The sequence below is a fragment of the Balaenoptera borealis genome (genome assembly GCF_965194805.1).
Source record: "Balaenoptera borealis genome assembly, chromosome: 17".
Taxonomy (NCBI): Eukaryota; Metazoa; Chordata; class Mammalia; order Artiodactyla; family Balaenopteridae; genus Balaenoptera; species Balaenoptera borealis.
This window is the reverse complement of record NC_138876.1, coordinates 7334656-7354052: the sequence shown is the minus strand read 5'-3', so window position 1 is coordinate 7354052 and position 19397 is coordinate 7334656. Positions and strand designations below refer to the sequence as shown.

The following is a 19397-nucleotide window of genomic DNA, read 5'->3' as shown; positions in this document are numbered from 1 at the left end:
CATTGTAACATTTCTTTTCCATCTTCCCTGAGAATCTTTCATAACTTCAGTGGACTTTATTCAAGCTTTTAAAGGTTATATGCTTTCCCCAGCACCACTTATCTTTCAGGAAGCTTCATAACATCACTGCAGGTTTGTCGGGAGAAAAGTCTCCCATCAAACTCCCCTGCCTGGTAAACAGTCTTCAAAGCCTTTGCGGTTGGAGTTCCCATTGAGCTGAGCAGCCAGAAGTTCATGTGTGTTAAACCTTGGTTTGCCTGGGACCCGTGGCCGACTGAGAGCATTGATTTGGGTGGCCTCTGCTTCCCCTCTGCTCTCTGAGATTCCTCAGCTTTTTGGCAAGGAATAGCTAACTGTTGTCAGCACTCTTCCCAGAACTTTACATGTAATAAAACCTGTAGCCCTCACACCCACCCTCTGAAGTAGGGGGTTGTTACTGCCCGCATGCTGCTGATGGGGAAACCAGGGCATTGACCCTGGACGAGTGCAGGAAAGCTGCAAGTGGCAGGACTGGGCCCCAACCACCAGGCTCCCTTGTCTCTCAATCAGGAAAACATGGACTTTAGGGTCAGACAGATGGGGTTCCATGCGTGTGACCTTAGTAAATCATTTAGCTCTCAGAATGTCACAAACTCAGGAGGGCAAAAAATGTGACCTTAATTTCTTTTAATCTCTTGAATGTTTTAACGGGAGTATAATTTCCAGTCAATGAAATACTCATTTCTTGTGTATCATTTGATAAGTTATGATCAATAGACATTCATGTAATGCGTACGCTTCTCAAGATAGAGAATATGTCTGTCACTCTCAGAAAGTTCTTTGAACGCTTTCCCAGTCAACCTCCACTCTTCCGATGAATCATTACTCTGTTTTCTCTTACCTTCAATAAATTATTTAATTTGTTATCTTTAACTTAACCTAATTATTTCAAACTCTCATTCTATGTAGTATGAAAAACATAATCTCAGCCAATTCAGGTCTTTTCCCATCCTATTTCCCTGAGATTTTATATAACATTTAGAGGTGAAGGTTGTGCTACATTACCCCACATTTTCTGAGATGGTGGGAGGTATTCTCATGGCCACTTGTCCATGCTGGTTTCTGCTGGGAGGTGCCTGGCCCTGCCTGGTCCTCGGTGTGGCCCATGTAGGTTGCGCCACTTTTTTCTCCAGCATCAAGGTCTCTTCAGCCTGGACCCTCTCTCTCAGCTTCACCAGGGCCCCTTTGAGGACACAGGAATATCTACAGAATACACGGGACACGGGAATATCTGTGTGTCCTGCACCTACAGCCCTGCACACACAGCTGAGTGGAGAATTCTTCAAAGTACTTGCAGGCCCTCTCTGCCTAGATCAGCCCTGAACCCACATCTTCTTTGGTGTGTCATCACCTCCCCCAGGCACACCTGAGAAAAGTCACCTCAACACCTGAATCTCACACAGCAAAGAGGGTTATTTCTGCCATCACTCTTCTTTCTGGCTATGCAGGGAGAGCAATAGCTGTACCTATATATCTACATATTCTGTAGAGCAAAGGGTCACTTGTTTTCAGGGAACCCAGCACTTATTCTCTCCTTGCTCCCTTTAATATCCTCCCTAAATTCTGAGGACTCTTTCAGAGTCTCAGGGTCAGACACATCAAATATCTCAGTGACTTTTTGCTATTCCTCCCAAGCCATTCCTTTCCCCGACGCAGCAAATGGATGAGACCCCCTTGCAGCAAGCAGGAAGGGTCTCAGTGCAGCAGGAAATCTGAAGAAAAGAATCACATTTGTTAACATATTGAAATACCATCCCAGCACAAAGAAAAATGATAGTACAAGAGGACCACAGAGCTACTGCATTAATGAGCTGATTCCTCAAAACATTCACATCATTAGCATTTCATAAATTGCCATTATTATACAACGTCTAGATATGGAAAGTATCATCAGATTAAACATGAACCAAATCTTTCACTGTGTGCTCTGCGGGTGTTGTCTGTAGATGGGACTAATGGGCTGTTGGTGACACCTGGAAGGACAGTATGAATTTGGAAAGCCCTGAACAGCTGAGATGGAGAGAGTGAGTGAAATGTGGCAGTGACATCTGCAGAGTGGCTCGGATCATTGCTGGCGGCTGGAGTCCAAATCTGTGAAAGTAGGGGAACATAAAAGTCAATAAGCAGGGGAGGGAGAGCTGTATCCTGTTTCCTGGACAGAGCTGCACCAGGATCATTTTGAAGGCTTAACCGCCAATGTACTTTTGGTCTTAGCCCCCAGGATGGGGAATACGTTACGGTGGAAGGACCCAGGGCCAGATAGGTCTGGGTGTGAGCTCTCCAGAATCAGCCTAGTGTCCCTAAGAGCTGGCTCCAAAGTCAGACACCCTGGCTCTGCCACGGAAGTGCTGTGACCTTGGGCAACTTGCTCCAACTCTTTTTCCCCTCCGTTTCCTAATCAATAAAATGGAAAGAAAATTGTGTGGGAGGGATGTAGAAAAACCTTCTCTTTGCCTGTGGTTTCCAGGAGAAATGACTGACCCTAAAAACTCCTGGTCTCTTGCCCCATCCTCCCTCCTTTCCATCAGAGGTGGAGTTACCTGGTGGATGAACGACAGGCATTGGTACACATATTTTGTTTGAGTGGAGCTAACTTACCAAAAGTCCTAAGCACAAGCGTTTCCATCTCTTTTAGGTTCTTACCTTGTCTGGATAAGTGAAGGGACTTCGGCATCCATGTGTCCACTCTGCAGACCCCAAAAATCCATTGAGTGGGCTTTTCTAAGGACCAACCTGGAGACAGGAGCATTAGGCGGCGTGGTGTTGCCACTCATCAAGTCTTGTTCTCTAATTCAGCTTTCTTTAATATTTTAGCTGACCTAAGGTCCCCATCATATTACATAGTTGCCATTTCTTTTTTTGTGGTGAGAACATTTAAGATCTGCTCTCTTAGCAACTTTCAAGTGTATAACATTAACTATAGTCACCACGTTGTACATTAGATTCCCCAGCACTTGTAACTGCAAGTTTGTAACCCTAACCCACATCTCTTCACTTCCACTTACCCGTCCTCAGTCCCTGGCAACCACTATTCTACTCGCTGTTTCTACTGTATGATCTAACTTCATTTTCCAATTGCTGCTGACCTTGTATCCAGAAGAATGAACCTTCTTATTAATTCTAAAACACAGATATTTTAGCTGATCCATTACTTCCATCTGCCTCTCTGCTCTGTATTCCTTATTGGTTCCCTCAAACTCCTATAGTAATGGCTCCTCCCTTGCACAATCCCGGTGAGGATGAATTACTGAGATAATAAAGATGTAAAGTGTCTGGAACATAGTACATGCTCAGTAAATGTTTGCTATTGTAATTATTATTATTATTTTTTAATACTAGAATAGACACATATATTTTGATCCATTCAAAAAACATAGTACATAACAATGAAAATAATGAATTATTGATACACAAAACCAATATGGATGATCTCACAGACATAGCATTGAGTGAAAAAGCTAGATATAAATAAAGTATCGGAAGTGTATTTTCACTTATAAGAAGTTCAGAAATTGGCAAAACCAATCCATGATGATAGAGGACTCAGAGTGGTTAGATTTATGGTGGAGTGTTCATTAATAGGGCTCAAAGGTATGCTATTGTAATTATTAATAGATATTTCACTTTTAAAAATCACATAAGCTCTCATTCTCTGTATCCTTGTCTGTAAAATGCCGTTAATAATTGTACAGGTTAAATAAGGAAATGTATATAAATCACATGGCACATAGCTGGCGCTCAGTAAACATTACCTTCCCTATCCTAGTTAAAATGTGTTATTCTTAGAAAGGCATGTTGACTCTACTCCATGTTGTGCCGACAGACAAGGGAAGAATGCTCTACAAATACTGCGCCCCAGGATGGGTCTTCCGAATTGTATGTAACATATGTCCCCATCTGAGATAACTGACATGCTGTATACGCCTCTCTCAAGGTTTTCACCCATGTACTCTCTTCTACAAAGATTTCTGTAGATCACCTAATGTCCTATAGAACCATATCCTCCCCATTTTACCCTGTGCATAAAAGATATCTGTTTGTGTATTTTATCTCAGAAGTGGAGTGGCATTTGAAGACAGGACATCCAAGTTCCCAAACTGAGCCTGCCAGTTACAGACCCCTGACCTATGTCTTGGTTGTTTTATATGTAAGAGGGCTGTGGATGACGAGATGCTTTGGAGCACTGCACTGAGAAGTACGCGAGAGAATCACAGGAAGGTGCTTGGAAACAAGAAAGTGCTGTAAAAGCAATGTTGTGTCAAGAGTGAACCTAGGTTAACGAGAAGCCATCTTCCCTGTGGGTACTCTAGTTTAAAATAACTCAAACCTCAAGAAAATTGATGCCATCTGTGCTTGTTTCAACGTGTGCAACCAACTGTCTTCTCCTGGTAAAGTCAGTTTGCAAGGAATCAGGAGCTTTAAGTAACTCCATTTACGGAATTTTACGGCTCTGAGGATATAGTTGCCATTATTATTATCCTTTATCAGGCTTATGCAATATGCTAGGGCAGAAGAAAGGGAAAAGTTATTTAAGACAGAAACCCACCACAGCTACTTCTCACTTCCAAGAGAGTGACATAATTCATCTTCAGAGGAGAAGGTGCAATTGTCTGTGAAAGCATCTTGATGTTCTGGTGAGAAAGTGAAGCGCCCTAGGCTGAGCCCAAATGAGAAGAAAGGAACAAAAAGAGAGAGAGAGGACTTGCTCTAAATCCTACTGGGAAGGAGTTTTGAGCCTGGGAAATTAAGAAACAGAGGGAGAGGCGAGAGTTTTTAGGGAGGGAAGAGAGAAAGGGAGAAAAAGAGAAGTGGAGTGTGGTAGACTTAGAGACCCAAACCGTATGACACCAGGAAGGGGTCAAAGAGAAATCAGTTGCTAGGAATTGGAGGGCAGTGATTCCTGCCATCCAATATGATGCTGCTACTGTTCTGTGCCCCTCAACGATAATCTGTATGCCCAAAGCCTTCCTTAAAAGTCTGTCATAACTAGCAGCTTCATAAAAGTGGTGCACTGGGGAAATTAAAAGAGAGAGAGAGAATCAGTATCAGAATCCAACAACATGAGAAAATGGTGCGGAAAGAGGGCTTTTACTCCAGGACACAAGTCTGTGAACAGGGCTGTCTATAACCCTGGGGAAACCGGAAATGAGAGAGGTAAGCATGAATGTGTAACCCCCTGTACATCCGCAACCACGGAAGTCTCAGAAATTGTAGTGAAGGGACAAACTGTGTGCTGTGGGGCCTCAGATAACCGTATTTAAATCTTTCTTTTTTTTTTAACATCTTTATTGGAGTATAATTGCTTTACAATGGTGTGTTAGTTTCTGCTGTGTAACAAAGTGAATCAGTTATACATCCGTATTTAAATCTTAACGGCAAGAATGCCCCCAAAATATGGATAAATTAAACTTGGAGGCGGATTTCTGGAATCCTCTGAATTGATCTCTATTCTTTCTAAAATTTGAATTGAGGAGCAAGCCCCGAGATCATCAGCTGCAACCGCCTCATTCTGATAATGAGAAAGCTATGGGCAGCTTGAACAGTTCACTAGCTTATTGAGCAAGGTACACTTGATGAGTACAGTAAAGAGGTTTTATTTGTTTGTTTATTGTTTTAGCACTGCCTCCCTCTGTTCCACTGGATCTCCCTCATCCTCCCCTTAACAGCATCTCAAGCACATACTAAAGATTTTTAGTTATTTTCAGCTACAATTACAGTTCTATTTTTAGATATCAGAAAAACCTAAACTTATTACATCAACCCTTTAATCTCAGCATCCTCTTTAAAGCTCTTTCTACTCCAAGGCTCTGGCCACCAGGGAGGTGGGGTGGGAGGGAAGCAAGGGTAAGAGTCATGGCTGATTCCATCAATACCTCCTTCCCTGCTCCTACTCTTCCCCAATTTCATCTGTTCTTCTGGGCTCCTCCAGTGTCCAACAGGAATGAAAGAGAAGAGGAAGAAGCAAACAGTGCCTTTTATTTAGCTTGAGTATTTGAGGCCCTCTTGATTGTTAAACGTCCTATCGTGGCAGACATTCCAATGCAAGCGCTTTCTTGTGGGAGGATTTTGAGGGTTTTTGAGCATCTCCAGCTCACAGCACAGGGAAAGCCTGTAAGTTCACCAAGCATCAAGCCAATCCATGCCATCGTGGACCGCTCCAAATTACTAAGTGTTCCTCATAATTGACTTAGGTTGGGGGACCCCATTCCTCTCCTATTTTAGGGGGTCCTCCACTTTTCAAATTGCCTTCAAAGACACCTCCTCAATTGCTCTCCAGTCTTTTCTCCATGAAGAGTGATGCTCATTGGATCTGTACCTGCATTTCATGGTGAAATGGGATCTTAGACTGCATGGGGCCTTGCCACCCATGTGACCTTGGCCAGTTTACTTTACCTCTCAATCCCCTGGTTTCCTTATTGGCAAAATAGGGATTATGATCATAGTATTAACCCCAGTTTTGTAAGGGTTAAATGAATAAATATGTGTAAAGCTCTAAGAGTAGTGTCTGGCCCATAAATGTAAATGTTAGCTATTACTTTTATTATTGTCCTCAGCTGTGGGTCCTTAGCCAAAACTCTGAAGCACTAGAATATAACCTACTTAATATCTGTATCACTCAGATATTTCCTAGTTCAACCACCTCATCTTCTATTGAGGAAATAGAGACCCAGAGGCCCTGGGAGAGATATCCAACCTTCACTGTGTTTTCCCTGTTTCAGTGTCCACAACATTCATTACCTGAATTATATATTTTGGAACATGATTGCATTTGATTACAGAGTGTCTAATCCTTTTCCCTATAATGGGATGCTGAATAAGACATTTTCTTATTTTCTACGATTTAAAGCTTAGAACCGAGAACAAGGAAGCCCAAATTACCCCATATTCTAAAGAGGACTGTAAACGATTAGGCTAGACTTCTCTCCCAGGCTTGCTAAGAGGTTCAAAACATGCCCTATAACAGCCTTCAAGCCTCCCCCTCTCTTCCCCATGCTGTAAAGGGGAGGAATGAAGAAAGGAACAGAGAGAGGGCAAGAGAAATTGTCCTTGCAGGTATAGGTGTCCAATAAAATAGACAACACACAATTAAATTTGAATTTGAATATCAGATAAACAGGAATAATTCACTATGAGCATATCCTAAATATTACATGGGACATACTTATACTAAAAGCTTATTAGTTGTTTACCTGAAATTCCAACTTACCTGGCTGTCATGTATTTTTGTTTGCTAAACCTGGCAACCCTATTGTGAGGAGAGTGGTGTTTTTGGTAAGAGTGATTCTGTCCCTTCTGAGATGGCAAGGGTAGAGCTGAGCACCACATAGAAAACCACACACAATCCTCCTCAGAGGCTCCCATCCTTTGGGAAATTACTAAGAGGAGGTCAAGAGACAGACTAGGAATGTCTTTCCACTACTAACATATCATCACTTGCAAAACAGAATCCCTGCCTCCTCCAGCCCCTGGGAAGAGGGGAGGAAGTATTTTCTCATCTTAGGGTAGGGAAGATTAAAATCTCCCATCACATATACACACACACACACACACACACACACACACACACACTCCATGGTACCAAAGTGATGGGAGAAATGAATGCAGATCACACATCCCTCCCCATTTCAGGTCACTCGATACGAAGGTTGAAAATGTTATTTCAGATTGAAGTTTTAATCTGGAGCCCATTTTTAATGATCAAGAAAGGCCAGAACTTTCACTTCTGCAAAGATGGAGTAGATGTACTTTATCCTATTCCATCCACTAAGTATGACTAAGAACCCAGGACATTGTATATAAAACAAACAAAAGAAAACTGCAAGGTAGAAAGAAGGCAGAAAAACGGACAAGCTAGGAACCTGAGGACCCAAGAAATGACATGGTGATGAGTTCCCTGTTTTATTGCTTGTTTTCTGGTTCTTTTTTTCTTTGTATATCCAGACTGGATACTGCAGAACCCAGCAATCCAGAAATACCGATGGGTACAGGCTAAGAAAGCCCCATGAAAAACCTGCTCTTTCTAGCTAAAGGAGTCAAAAAGGGGTAGCCTAGCAAGATAGAAAACGCTTAGACAATGATTTCTCTACTCTAGCTAAACACCACAGAAACAACCCTGAACCCCACCCTCAGCCTCTCCAACAAAGGCCAAGTGGAGAGCATGGACTTCACCCTTACTGGGCTGGAACAAGGCACCCAACTCCCTTGCTGGGACAGACCCAGAGAGCTGAGTGGGGAGCCGAGATTTTCACTACTATTCAACAGTAAGGAGGTCTCTCTCCAAGCCCCTTTCTCTCCCTTTTTTTGAGGTGTCAGTGGGGACCACATGGGAGGCTGGACTTCCACTCCACTTGGTAGTAATAAGTTCCATCCCCTCTCCACTAGGGTGGTGTCAGAGAAGAGCTAGTGAACAGTCAGGACTTTCATACCATTTCTCATCAGTACTGAGGCATTCCACCCACGGAGTCAGGGAGGGCCCTAGGGGGGAGCAGTAATGAGGTCTCCTTCACCCTCCCAGATGGAGCAGTATTAGCAGAGACCTAGTGGGAGCTAGAGCTCCCACACCCACCCAGCAGCAGTAAGGAACCCCTTCCTCACCCACAAATGCCAAAGAAGGCTGAATGGAGAAGCTGCAATTCCACCCCATCTGGCAGTAATGAGGTGGTACCACATCCATCAGACTAGTTTCAGAGGGTGCTTGCCAAAATAGAATAAATAGCATCCTTTTAAAACTCTTCTAACATAATAACCAAAATGTCCCAGTTTCAACTGAAAATGATTCATCATACCAAGATCTCAAAATGAGTTTAAAAAAATAAACAACCAATAGATACCCAACACCAAGATGACAACAATGTTAAAGTTATCTGACAGGAATTTTACAGCAATCATTATAAAAATGCTTTAATGAACAACTGTGAAGACACTTGAAACAAATGTTAAAGTGGAATGTCTCAGCAAAGAAATAGAAAACCTCAGCAAACAAATAGAAGATATAAAGAGGAACTGAACAGAAATTTTAGAGCTGAAAAATAAATAATGGCTAAAGGAAGTTCTCTAAACAGAAAGGAAATGATAAAAGAAGGAATCTTGGAATATCTGGAAGAAGGAATTTTGGAACATCTGGAAGAAGGAAGAAACACAGAAAGAGCAATATAGGAGCAAATACAGTTTACTGTCTTCCTTCTCTTGAGTTTTCTAAATTACGTGTGATGGCTCAAGCCAGAATTGTTAACTCTGCCTGATGTAGTTCTCAATGTGTGTAAAGGAAACCTCTGAGACAATTATATTAAAAATGAGAGAGGGTAAAGGGACATAAATGGAGGTTAAGATTTTTACCCTTCACTCAAACAGGTGAAGTGTTGACATCTGTAGATTGTGATAAATCATGTATATGCAGTGTAATACCTGGACACTAAAATAGCTATACAAAGATACAGACTCAAAAACACTCCTCTAGATCAAATAAACCAGAATTTGAAAAACAAGTTCAAGTGAACCACAGATAGGCAAGAAAAAGAAAACAGAGAAGCAAAACAGAGAGGCCAAACAGAAAACAAAAAATAAAGTGGCAAACTTTAACCTTAACTTATTAATAATTACATTAAATGGAAAATGTCTAAGTTTACCAATTAAAACAGAGATTAAGAGAGTGGATTTAAAAAGAAATGTGACCCAACTATATGCTGTCTACATGAAATCACTACAAATATAATAATTTTTATAAGTTGATAGTGAAAGAATACAAAAAATTCCATGGAAACATTAACCAAAAAAAAAAAAAACAAAGATGTTGCTGTATTCATATTAGTCAAGCAAATTACCAAAGATGGAGAGAGACATTATATAATGATAAAAAGGTCAATCCACAAAGAAGACATAGAAATCCTAGGGACTTCCCTGGAGGTCCAGTGGTTAAGACTCTGAGCTTCCAATCCAGGGGGTGCAGGTTCGATCCCTGGTCGGGGAACTGAGAACCCACATGCCACGTGGCATAGCCAAAAAAAAAAAAAAGAAAAAGAAATCCTAACTGTGTATGCACCAAACAATAAAGTTGAAGAATATGTGAAGCAAAAACTAATAAAACTGAAAGGAGAAATAGACACATACAATACAAAATTATCACTGGAGATTTTAACATTTATCCCTCAACAATTGATAAAACAATTAGACAAAAAGTTACCAAAGATACAGAAGAAGCCAACAATACCATCAACCAACAGGATATAATCAATGTGTATAGAATGTTTCCCACTCACTCCAGCAGAATACACTGTCTCTTTATGTGCCTACAGAACATATGCCAAGATAGAGCATATCGTGGGCCATGAAACAACCTCAACAAATGTGAAAGAACTGAAATCATGAAAACTGTACTTTCTGACAAAAATAGAATCAAACTAGAAATCAATAAAAGAAAAACAAGAAAATCTTCACTTTTAAACTAAACAACCCACTTCTAAATAATCTGTGAGTAAAAGAGGAATAAAACAATACACTGAACTGAATGAGAATAAAAACACTATATATAAAAATATACGGGTCTCAGAGCAGTGCTGAGAGAGAAATTATAGCACTAAATGTTTACATCATCAGTATAATTACAAATCAATTATCTAAGTCCTTACCCTAAGATACTAGAAAAAAAAAGAACAAAATAAACTCAAACTAAGCAGAAGTAAGGAAAAAACAAAGATAAGGGCAGAAATTAATGAAATTTAAAGCAGAAAAACAAGGAAAAAATCAATGAAACAAAAAGCTGGTTTCTTTTAAAAGGTCAGTCAGATTGACAAACCTCTAGCAAGAGTGACAAAGGAAAAAAAGAGATAAGAAGCATTTTATTAATATCAGGAATAAAACAAGAATATTACTACAGACCTTGTAGATAACAAAAGGATAATAAGGAAGCACCATGCATTCTACCCAAATCAATTTCACAACATAGATGATATAGGACAATTCTTCAAAAAGTACAAACTAACAAATCTTACCCAATATGAAATAGATCATTTGAATAGCCCTATAACTATTAAGGAAACTAAATTCATAATTTAAAACTCCTGAAAAGACATCTCCAAGTCCAGATGGTTTCGCTAGAAATTTTTACCAAACGTTTGAAGAAGAATTAACAACTCTACACAATCCTTTCCATAAAAATAGGAGAGAAAGGAACATACCCAGCTCATTCCATGAAACCAGTATTACATTCATATTCATACCAAAACCAAAGACATCATTATAATAGAAAACCACAGATCAATATCCCTTATGAAGATAGATACAAAAATCCTTAACAAGATGTTAGTAAATTAAATCCATCAGCTTTTACATAATTTAACACCCACTCAGGATGTAAAACAAAACTCTCAAAAAATAAATGTAGAAAGGAAGTTCTTCAACTTGAGAAAGAATGTCTACAACAATGAAAGACTGAATGTTTTCTCCCTGAGACTGGGAACAAGGTAAAGACATCTCTCACCACACTCTTCAATGTAGGGCTGAAATTTTTAGCTGATGCAATAAGGTAATAAAAGGAGATGAAAGGCATACAGATCATTAAAGAATTGTCTCTATTTGCTAATGGCATAATTGCCTTTATAATATGATCATCCCAAGGAATTTACATACAATCTCTTAGAATGAATTAAGTGAGTTCAGCAAGGTTGCAGAATGTAAGATCAACATACAAAGGTCAACTGTATTTCTACATACTAGCAATGAACACATAGACACCAGAATTTTTTTAAAATACCACTTACTATTGCTAAAAAATAAATATTAAACACTTTAGTGCCAATCTGACAAACCATGTACAGGATATATGCTGAAAACTGATGAAAGAAATCAAAGAAGATCCAAAATGAATGGAGAGACATACCATGTTCGTGGATTGGAAGACTCAACATAGTAAATGTCATCAGTTCCCTCCAAATTGATAAACATGTTTAATGCAATTCCTATAAAATCCCAGCAAATTATTTTTGTAGATATATAAGATTATTTTAATATTTATTTGGAAAGGCAAAATAATTAGAATGGTGTGGTAGGTAGAAAAATGCCTGCTCCTAAAATGTCCACATCCTGATCCTAAGAATTGCAAATATGTTAGTTCACTTGGCACGGGGAATTAAGGCAGATGAAATTAAGATTGCTAACCATTGTCTTAAAGTAAGGAAATTAACCCATATTATCCAGGCGGGTCCACGGTAATCACAAGATCCTTATAAATGGAATAGGAAGGCAGAGAGATGGAAGTTTGAGAAGGATTCAGACTGATGTTTCTGGCTGTGAAGCTGGAGAAAGGATGTCATGAGCTGAGGAATATGGGTAACCTCGAAAAGCTGGAAAAGGCAAGAAAGTGGATTCTTCCTTAGAGCTTCTTCCATTAGAGACACAGCCCTGTTGACACCTAAATTTTAGCCCAGAGAGATCTATTTTTAATTTCTAACTGCCAGAACTTTGATAATAAATTTATATTGTTTAAACTACTATATTTATAGCAGCCATGGAAAACTAATACAAATAGCTAGAATTTTTTTTAAAAAAGAAGAAAATGGAAGGAATCACTCTATCCGATATCAAGACTGTTATGGAATTGGCAAGAGACAGACACACAGATCAAAGGAACAGAATAGAAAACCCAGATATAGCCTCACACATGTATGGCCAACTGATTTTGACAAAGGTGTAGAGGCAATTCAGTGGAGGGAGGATAGTCTTTTCAAGAAATTGTACAGGAGCAACTGGACATTCAAAGTCATAGATAGATAGATACACAGATGATAGATAGATAAACCTCCACCCAAACTTCACATCTTGTACAAATGGTAACTCAAATATATCATAGATTTAAATATAAAACATAAAACTAAAAAAAGTTTTGGAAGATCATATAGGAGCAAATCTTTATGATCCAGGACTTGTTGAAGTGTTCTTTAGATATAGCACCAAAAAAATATGATAATAAAATGATAAATTGGACTTCATTAAAATTAAAAACATTTCCTCTTTGAAAGTTCGCGTTAAGAAGATAAAAAGAGAACCTACAGACTGAGAAAATTTGTAAACCACACATCTGACAAGTGACTAGTATCTAGGATATATTTTTTAAAACTCTCAAAACTCAACACTAAAAAAATTAACAATTTAATTAGAAAGTGGACAACAGTCATGAATTAAGTTTAACTTAATTCCTAAGATTAGCTCTTGTGACATAGATGCTGCATAAAGCAGTGAAAATTTTGAAGAAGCATGGAATGGAAAGAAGATGAATAAGAAAAATAGGAAATGCCCAAAGTCAGGGAATTATAGAAAATGGTTGGGAACGTCAAGGAAGAGCATGAAAATGGCTTATGTAATAGCTTTCCTGTGTCAAGGATCAATACATGACTTTCATTTGTCTTATCTCCACCACCTGGACCCCATCCATGTCTTCATTTTTCTTCAGCATTTGAAAACCACTTATTCATTTAATAAATATATATTGTAGACCTATGCTAGGCTCTAAGGACCCAGAGTTGAACATATTAGACACTGCAATTCTCAGCTGGGCACATAAGAGCAAAATTGAAATCGTGAAGGAAGCTTTGATTCAAACTATAATACTTCCCCCCTCTTCCTCCTACAGAACCCAGCCACATATTTTTACATCCCTTCCATCAGGAAAGTGTCCATTCCCAAAACAATCAGCAGGTACAGATCAGAGTTTATCCTATTCCTCAGGTGTGTTTCAGCAGAGAATCAAAGTCTGAGGACTTCTGATTTACATAAGTGTCACGAAAGGATGAAGGATGTCTCAATTTAACTGACACGCTGAGAACCTACCAGGTCGCAAGTGCTGTAGGCTAGTACCCAGGGTTCAAAGATTTCAAGAGAGATTCGGTCCTCATTGAGATTAGAGTTGAATAAGGCAGGCAAACCTGTAAATGAAAAGAACAATGACAAAGCAAAACATTAAGTCACTTTGCTGTACAACAGAAATTAAACACAAGATTGTAAATCAACTATACTTCAATACAAATTTTTTTTAAAAGTAAGTTCGTAGGGACCATTTATATGAGTGTACTTGTTTTTATTGGGCTGGGTGGGGTTTAGTTGGAAAACTGCCTAGCTTAAATGCTTCTTAAAATATTAGAAACCCTTTCCCAGCCCTCCCATCTTTCTGAGTCTTTTGTCACTGCCTCCACTGAATTTTTAATATCTGGTACTTGCAGATAACAAAGGTACTGATCATTAGATGTCACCATGAATAACCAAAAGAAAAGGTAAAAGCTAACTATTTCCCAGCACGTATATACGTTATACACACATAAGATCACCCTGAAAAAAAGTGTCATGATAATAAAACATATAATTTATTGCATCCTTACTGCGTGTCAGGTATTGTACAAAGCATTTTACAGCCATTATCATATCTAATTTTCACAACACTATTGTAAAGAGGTAATTATTACCCCTACTTAATGGGCAGGAAACTAAAGCTCAGAGCACTACACAGATCGTCAACAGGAGAACCAGGATTCCAACCCAGTCTAGAGTTGCTGTTTGATGGGATCAAAAAATAATACCCCTCACGTTCAAACCAACTGACATATGGGCATATGGAGTCAGACAGATGGAAATCACAATGTCAGCTTTATCACCAGTAAAATTTGGAAGGAGGACATGGCTAAACTGTGCGAAGAAACAAGTTTAATGGTACTCCTCTGAACTGAAGCTGCCCTCCCTCCAAAATGCAGGCCCTTACTGCCCAATGCACTTTACCCAAGGACCCACATTGGAATGCTTTCTCTTTGCAGATGTACCCCAAAGAGAGGAGAGAAAATGCCCTTCAAGCCCAGGGTTCAGTGAGTAAGGAACCAGTGGGACCGATAGCATTGGGTTAGGGAAGGCTTCTAAGAGCAAAATGAAGGAGAGAGAAACAAATGATCCACCCTAGCATGCCCTAGGGCTGGGCTCTCTTAATCCACTGGGTTTGATTTTTTTTATCCTATCATCTGCAGGAGGGAAGCTCTGTCTTCAGGAAAAGACCCCAGCTCTAATACCAGACACTGTTCCATTGAGAGTCACTCTGGAACTACAGATGGGTAGCTTGGATATTGCCCCCAGAAATAGTTTGAATAATCAATTCATTATATGAACTCTAAAAACTTCTTCATATGTAATCTGAAAATATACTCCTAATTCTTTTTCCCACCTCCAATTATGTCCCGGCAAATTGTCTAATGTAGCTCGTTGGAGGTTCTGTGATAAGTTTTAAGATTTTCAGGGAGACACTCTGATAACTTAAAACCAATCACATAGAAATGTCCTGAAGTTGATAAAAACCGCCCCCAATATCATATTAGCAGAAAAAAAAATTAAGCTCCCAAGATAAAATCCTTTTGCAATATAAATCTAAAAGAATTAAAGACCAAAATCAAATTGTCTTGCCATGGTTAGCTAAAAGTCTATAGATCATGACAAAACTCTCCATTAGAGATTCAAACTCTCCTTTTATAATGTATAGTTGTTGTTTGTAAATTGCTGCCAGCTACATCGCTCAGGCTCCCTTTCATCTAAGTGTGGCCAAATGATTGAGTCTGGCCAATAAAATAAGAACAGAAGTGATACGTGACACCCTCCCCACCCCACCCCGCCCCACTTCCAGGCCATGCTCATGAAAGCCTGGATATGATCTTCCATTGTCTCTCTCACTTCTCCCCTCTGCTTGCTAGATGTCAACACCAAAGGTGACCCTAAAGACCATCCACTGACGTTACCCACGTCTCCATCAACCTGGGCTCCCACATGACTGCACGGAGCAGACCTTCTCCATCACCACCACAAACGGTACTTCACGTGAAAAGTCTAGGGTCTGCTTGTTACAGCAGCTAAAATTAACTTAATTAAGAGCAAGTTAAAAAAGAAATTAAAGTCTAAAATTCAGCACCCCTCATTTCTGTTTTATTATGCTCAATCTCAGCCAATATGTCCATTCAGAGGTATAGGTAGAGTTGAGGATCCTTCAGGATTTCAGCCTGGGCTGTTCATTCATAGATCTGCTGATTCGGGACCACACCAAACAAATCCCTTTTGGGCTTCACTAGTCAAGTTCAAACTGTTAAAAGGATGCATAAGATTATCACCGTCCTTGCCCCGCACCCATGAAATTTAGAAAACAAGTAAATCCTCAGTTCTAGGATACTTTTACCTAGGAAGATGGTGTTCCCAGAACCTGAGAGACATAGCCACCAAAGATGAAACTGAGAGAAGGAAAGTGGCGAGCAAAGGGGATCTTTTTTTAATTCATCCTGGCCAAGTTACAGCTCAGTCTCATGATGGTTGTCTAGGGGAATCATGGTCGGTAAAACTAAACACAATCGGACTGATCTCCCAGCAAGGGTGATTATAGAATCAGGTTATGCTGCCATTTGCCATGCTGGGGAGGGACCCACCTATGCTCACTTTCTCACCTCCCAGAGAGGAGCATTTGAGAGACTACTGCTTATTTAGCAAAGGTTCAAGTTTCACAATGGTGGCATCCCTGGTCATCAGATCCTTCTTCAGGTTCCTTCCCTTCCCTTCCTGCACCTTCAAAAACCTCAATTTCTGTTTCCCCTCTGAGCCTTAAGTGTCTGGCACCCCTAGTTTAGAGTCAAATAAGCACTCCAACTAATCATTGTGAAATCACATCCAAAATCTCTTGTGGGCAGCTCTTTCCTCCTGTGTCCCAGTGGTTGTTGACTCTGCTTTTTTACTGGAATTACCTAGATGTGAGATACCAACTTTTAGGGTATTTTTTTCCCCTCTAGTTCCCATGTTTGTTCCCTGTGAGGAATCATCTTCAATGGATCTCTGAACAGAAACTGCTAAAGATGTCACTAAGCTCCATGTCCCCAAGGGCAGAGGGAGGACAAATACCTCTGACACGTGCCCTCAAGATGTTGTCCCTCCTCAGCTTTTCAAAGTTCTTAGTCTTGGATAACATTTCTTTCTTCTATATCTTCTTTTATTTCCTCTGTATTTGGATGCACAGATATTAATTCCCATCTGTCATTCGCCTACTGTTCTATGGGGATGCAGCTGAGCTTCTGGGAGTTTCACTACTTCATACATTGGCCCTTTTCCTTCTCTAACAAATGTAGGCTAACCTGTTTTACCTGAATTCAGTACATTCCTACCTGCGCTTCCCCTTGCTTTCAGAGACTATAATATAGATTTCCAGAGTGTTTCATCTCAAAAACAACACTAGCCTTCATCCCCTCCTCATTTTGCTTTGCACCCAACTTTCCAGAATGCACAGATGGCGATGGAGGAGAGACATCGTCCCATCTTTCACTGATGAACCTGCTTTGGTCTCTCGCATTGGCAACCTTCATGCACTTCAGCACGTTGGCAGGACAGCCTTGGACAGCTGAGCATCCGCACACATCTCACCAGCAGCCTGGAGCTCACGCCAGCCAGCCTGGTGCTCTCACTTGTACTGTAATCCTTGCCAGCTCCAAGGAAGCGCCAAGCATCACCAGCCGTGGCTTTGATGACTTGCAGACATGTAGGCTGGATTTGTTAGCTCCTCATCAGCTTCCAAATGACTTTGACAAATTTTCTTCTTTGATTTTCTTTTTCCTTTTGAGGGAATGTTTGGATTCCTATTGCAGAGCCTTGTTTATATACCAGTTAAAGCAGGAAGCAATTACCATCAATCATCATGTGACACTAGCTACTGTCTTGTAATTACCATGACATTAAGTTTATATAGAAATTATTGTTGCCTCCTTCCAACTAAATACTAAAGAATGGCATGTCAGGAGGGAAGAAAGCCCATCTACAAATATAATCTTCCCCTCTAAGAAAATCTATCTAGAGAGCACTTTTCTTAAATGTTTGTGTATTTCTCATTTCTTAAGTCATTTCTTCATTCAAAAATATATGATGATGATGTGCTTGACAGCCTCCAAAAGGGTCCCCAAAAACACATGTTTCCTGGACTTCTCCCTCATTAAACAGGGCTGACCTGTATAACCATAAGGATATTGTTGGAATGAACCAGTGTGACTTCCAAGGTTAGGACAGGAAGGACATTGCAGTTTCCACCTTGCTCTCTTGGATTGCCCACTCTATGAGAAAGCAGCCCCCTGTCATGAGGACCCTCAAGCAACTAACTCTATGAAGAGATCAACATGGTGAGGAAATGAGACCTCCTACCAACAGCCAATGTGCCAGCCATGTGAGTGACCCACGGTAGAAATGGGTCTTCCAGGCCAGTCCCAGTCAAGTCTTTAAAGAACTGTGTCCCCAACCCATCTTAACTGCAACCTCATGAGAGCCCCTAAATCCAGCAGTATCCAGCTAAGTTGCTTCCAGATCACTTACTCACAGAAATCCTAAGATATGGATTAATATTTATTATTGTCGAAGTCACTAAATTTTCAGGGGATTTGTTATGTAATAGTAGATCATTGATACAGATGGTGATCATTATTATTGATGGCTATGATGGTGATACGAACTCTTATTCCCTGGAAGAGAAAATATAATATCAGGCATAGGATTCTCCCCTTAAGAACATGACAAGTTTAATTACAGATAAATCACAAGGCTTGTGACTTGGAGATAAATTACATTGCTTATTTCGATGCTGATTTGTAGTTGCATTCTTAGTGACAAAGATGGAGTAAATACCCAGATTCTTTGACGCCAAGATCTAAAGAGGTAACTTCTTTTCTAACTAAGGAGAGGAAAGCAAAGTTCCTGGAAAGAAGAACTATGACAAAGACCTTGTATCACTCATACAGATTTTCTGTGGTGTATTTCCTACTATTCAGTGTAAAAAGAGATAAGGTCCCCCTCACTGTTAAGTTGTTTTATTACAGCGCTGTCTTTATCCATCTGAAATGTAAACTTCTATGTTTGTACAGATGTTAAAGTTTGTGAAAAGTTTTAGATAATTATATAAAGTGACAAAACATAACTCTCAGAGAAGATATAATTTTTATAAATTACTCTTTGTTAATTACTTCAGACACAACTGACCTTAAACTTATTTTGTTCTGCTTCCCCACCTAATACTAACACTGGGGGTTAACAGACACTGCTAAAAAAAAAAGTCAACTCAGTACAAATGTAGACTTTCAAACTGACTGTTATAATTTTCTGTATTCTCTTTTTAGCAGTTCACAAAAAAGGCTTGATTTAAATAATAATACCTCTAATCATTTCTAAATCTAAAACACAATATGAAATACTATTCTTCTACATTTGAGTATAGTACTTTGGGGTTTATAGAGCATTTTCTTATACATTATCTCAGTTGTAGAATATTAACAACAATAATGACATCAACTGATTGGGCATTTTGATGCCTATTTTACAGATAAGGA

At 39.6% G+C, this 19397-nt stretch overlaps 1 protein-coding gene across 2 annotated transcripts in view; it reads right to left on the bottom strand.

Annotated features, from left to right (window-relative positions):
* The window catches only part of ZFAT (zinc finger and AT-hook domain containing), a 404316-nt gene that overhangs the window by 22831 nt on the left and 362088 nt on the right, over positions 1 to 19397 (bottom strand). Inside the window, exons 16-18 of one of the 2 annotated variants that reach the window (XR_014236662.1) lie at positions 13861 to 13955; positions 2683 to 2772; positions 2082 to 2130 (exon numbers count right to left, since the gene is read on the bottom strand). Coding sequence is in view for 1 of the 2 variants with exons in the window: in XM_082364603.1 (XP_082220729.1) it covers positions 13881 to 13955 (75 nt within the window). In the remaining variant the exon portion in view is untranslated. Of the gene's footprint in view, positions 1 to 2081; positions 2131 to 2682; positions 2773 to 13860; positions 13956 to 19397 lie in introns of those variants that run through there. The other variant, XM_082364603.1, reaches the window with a different exon arrangement.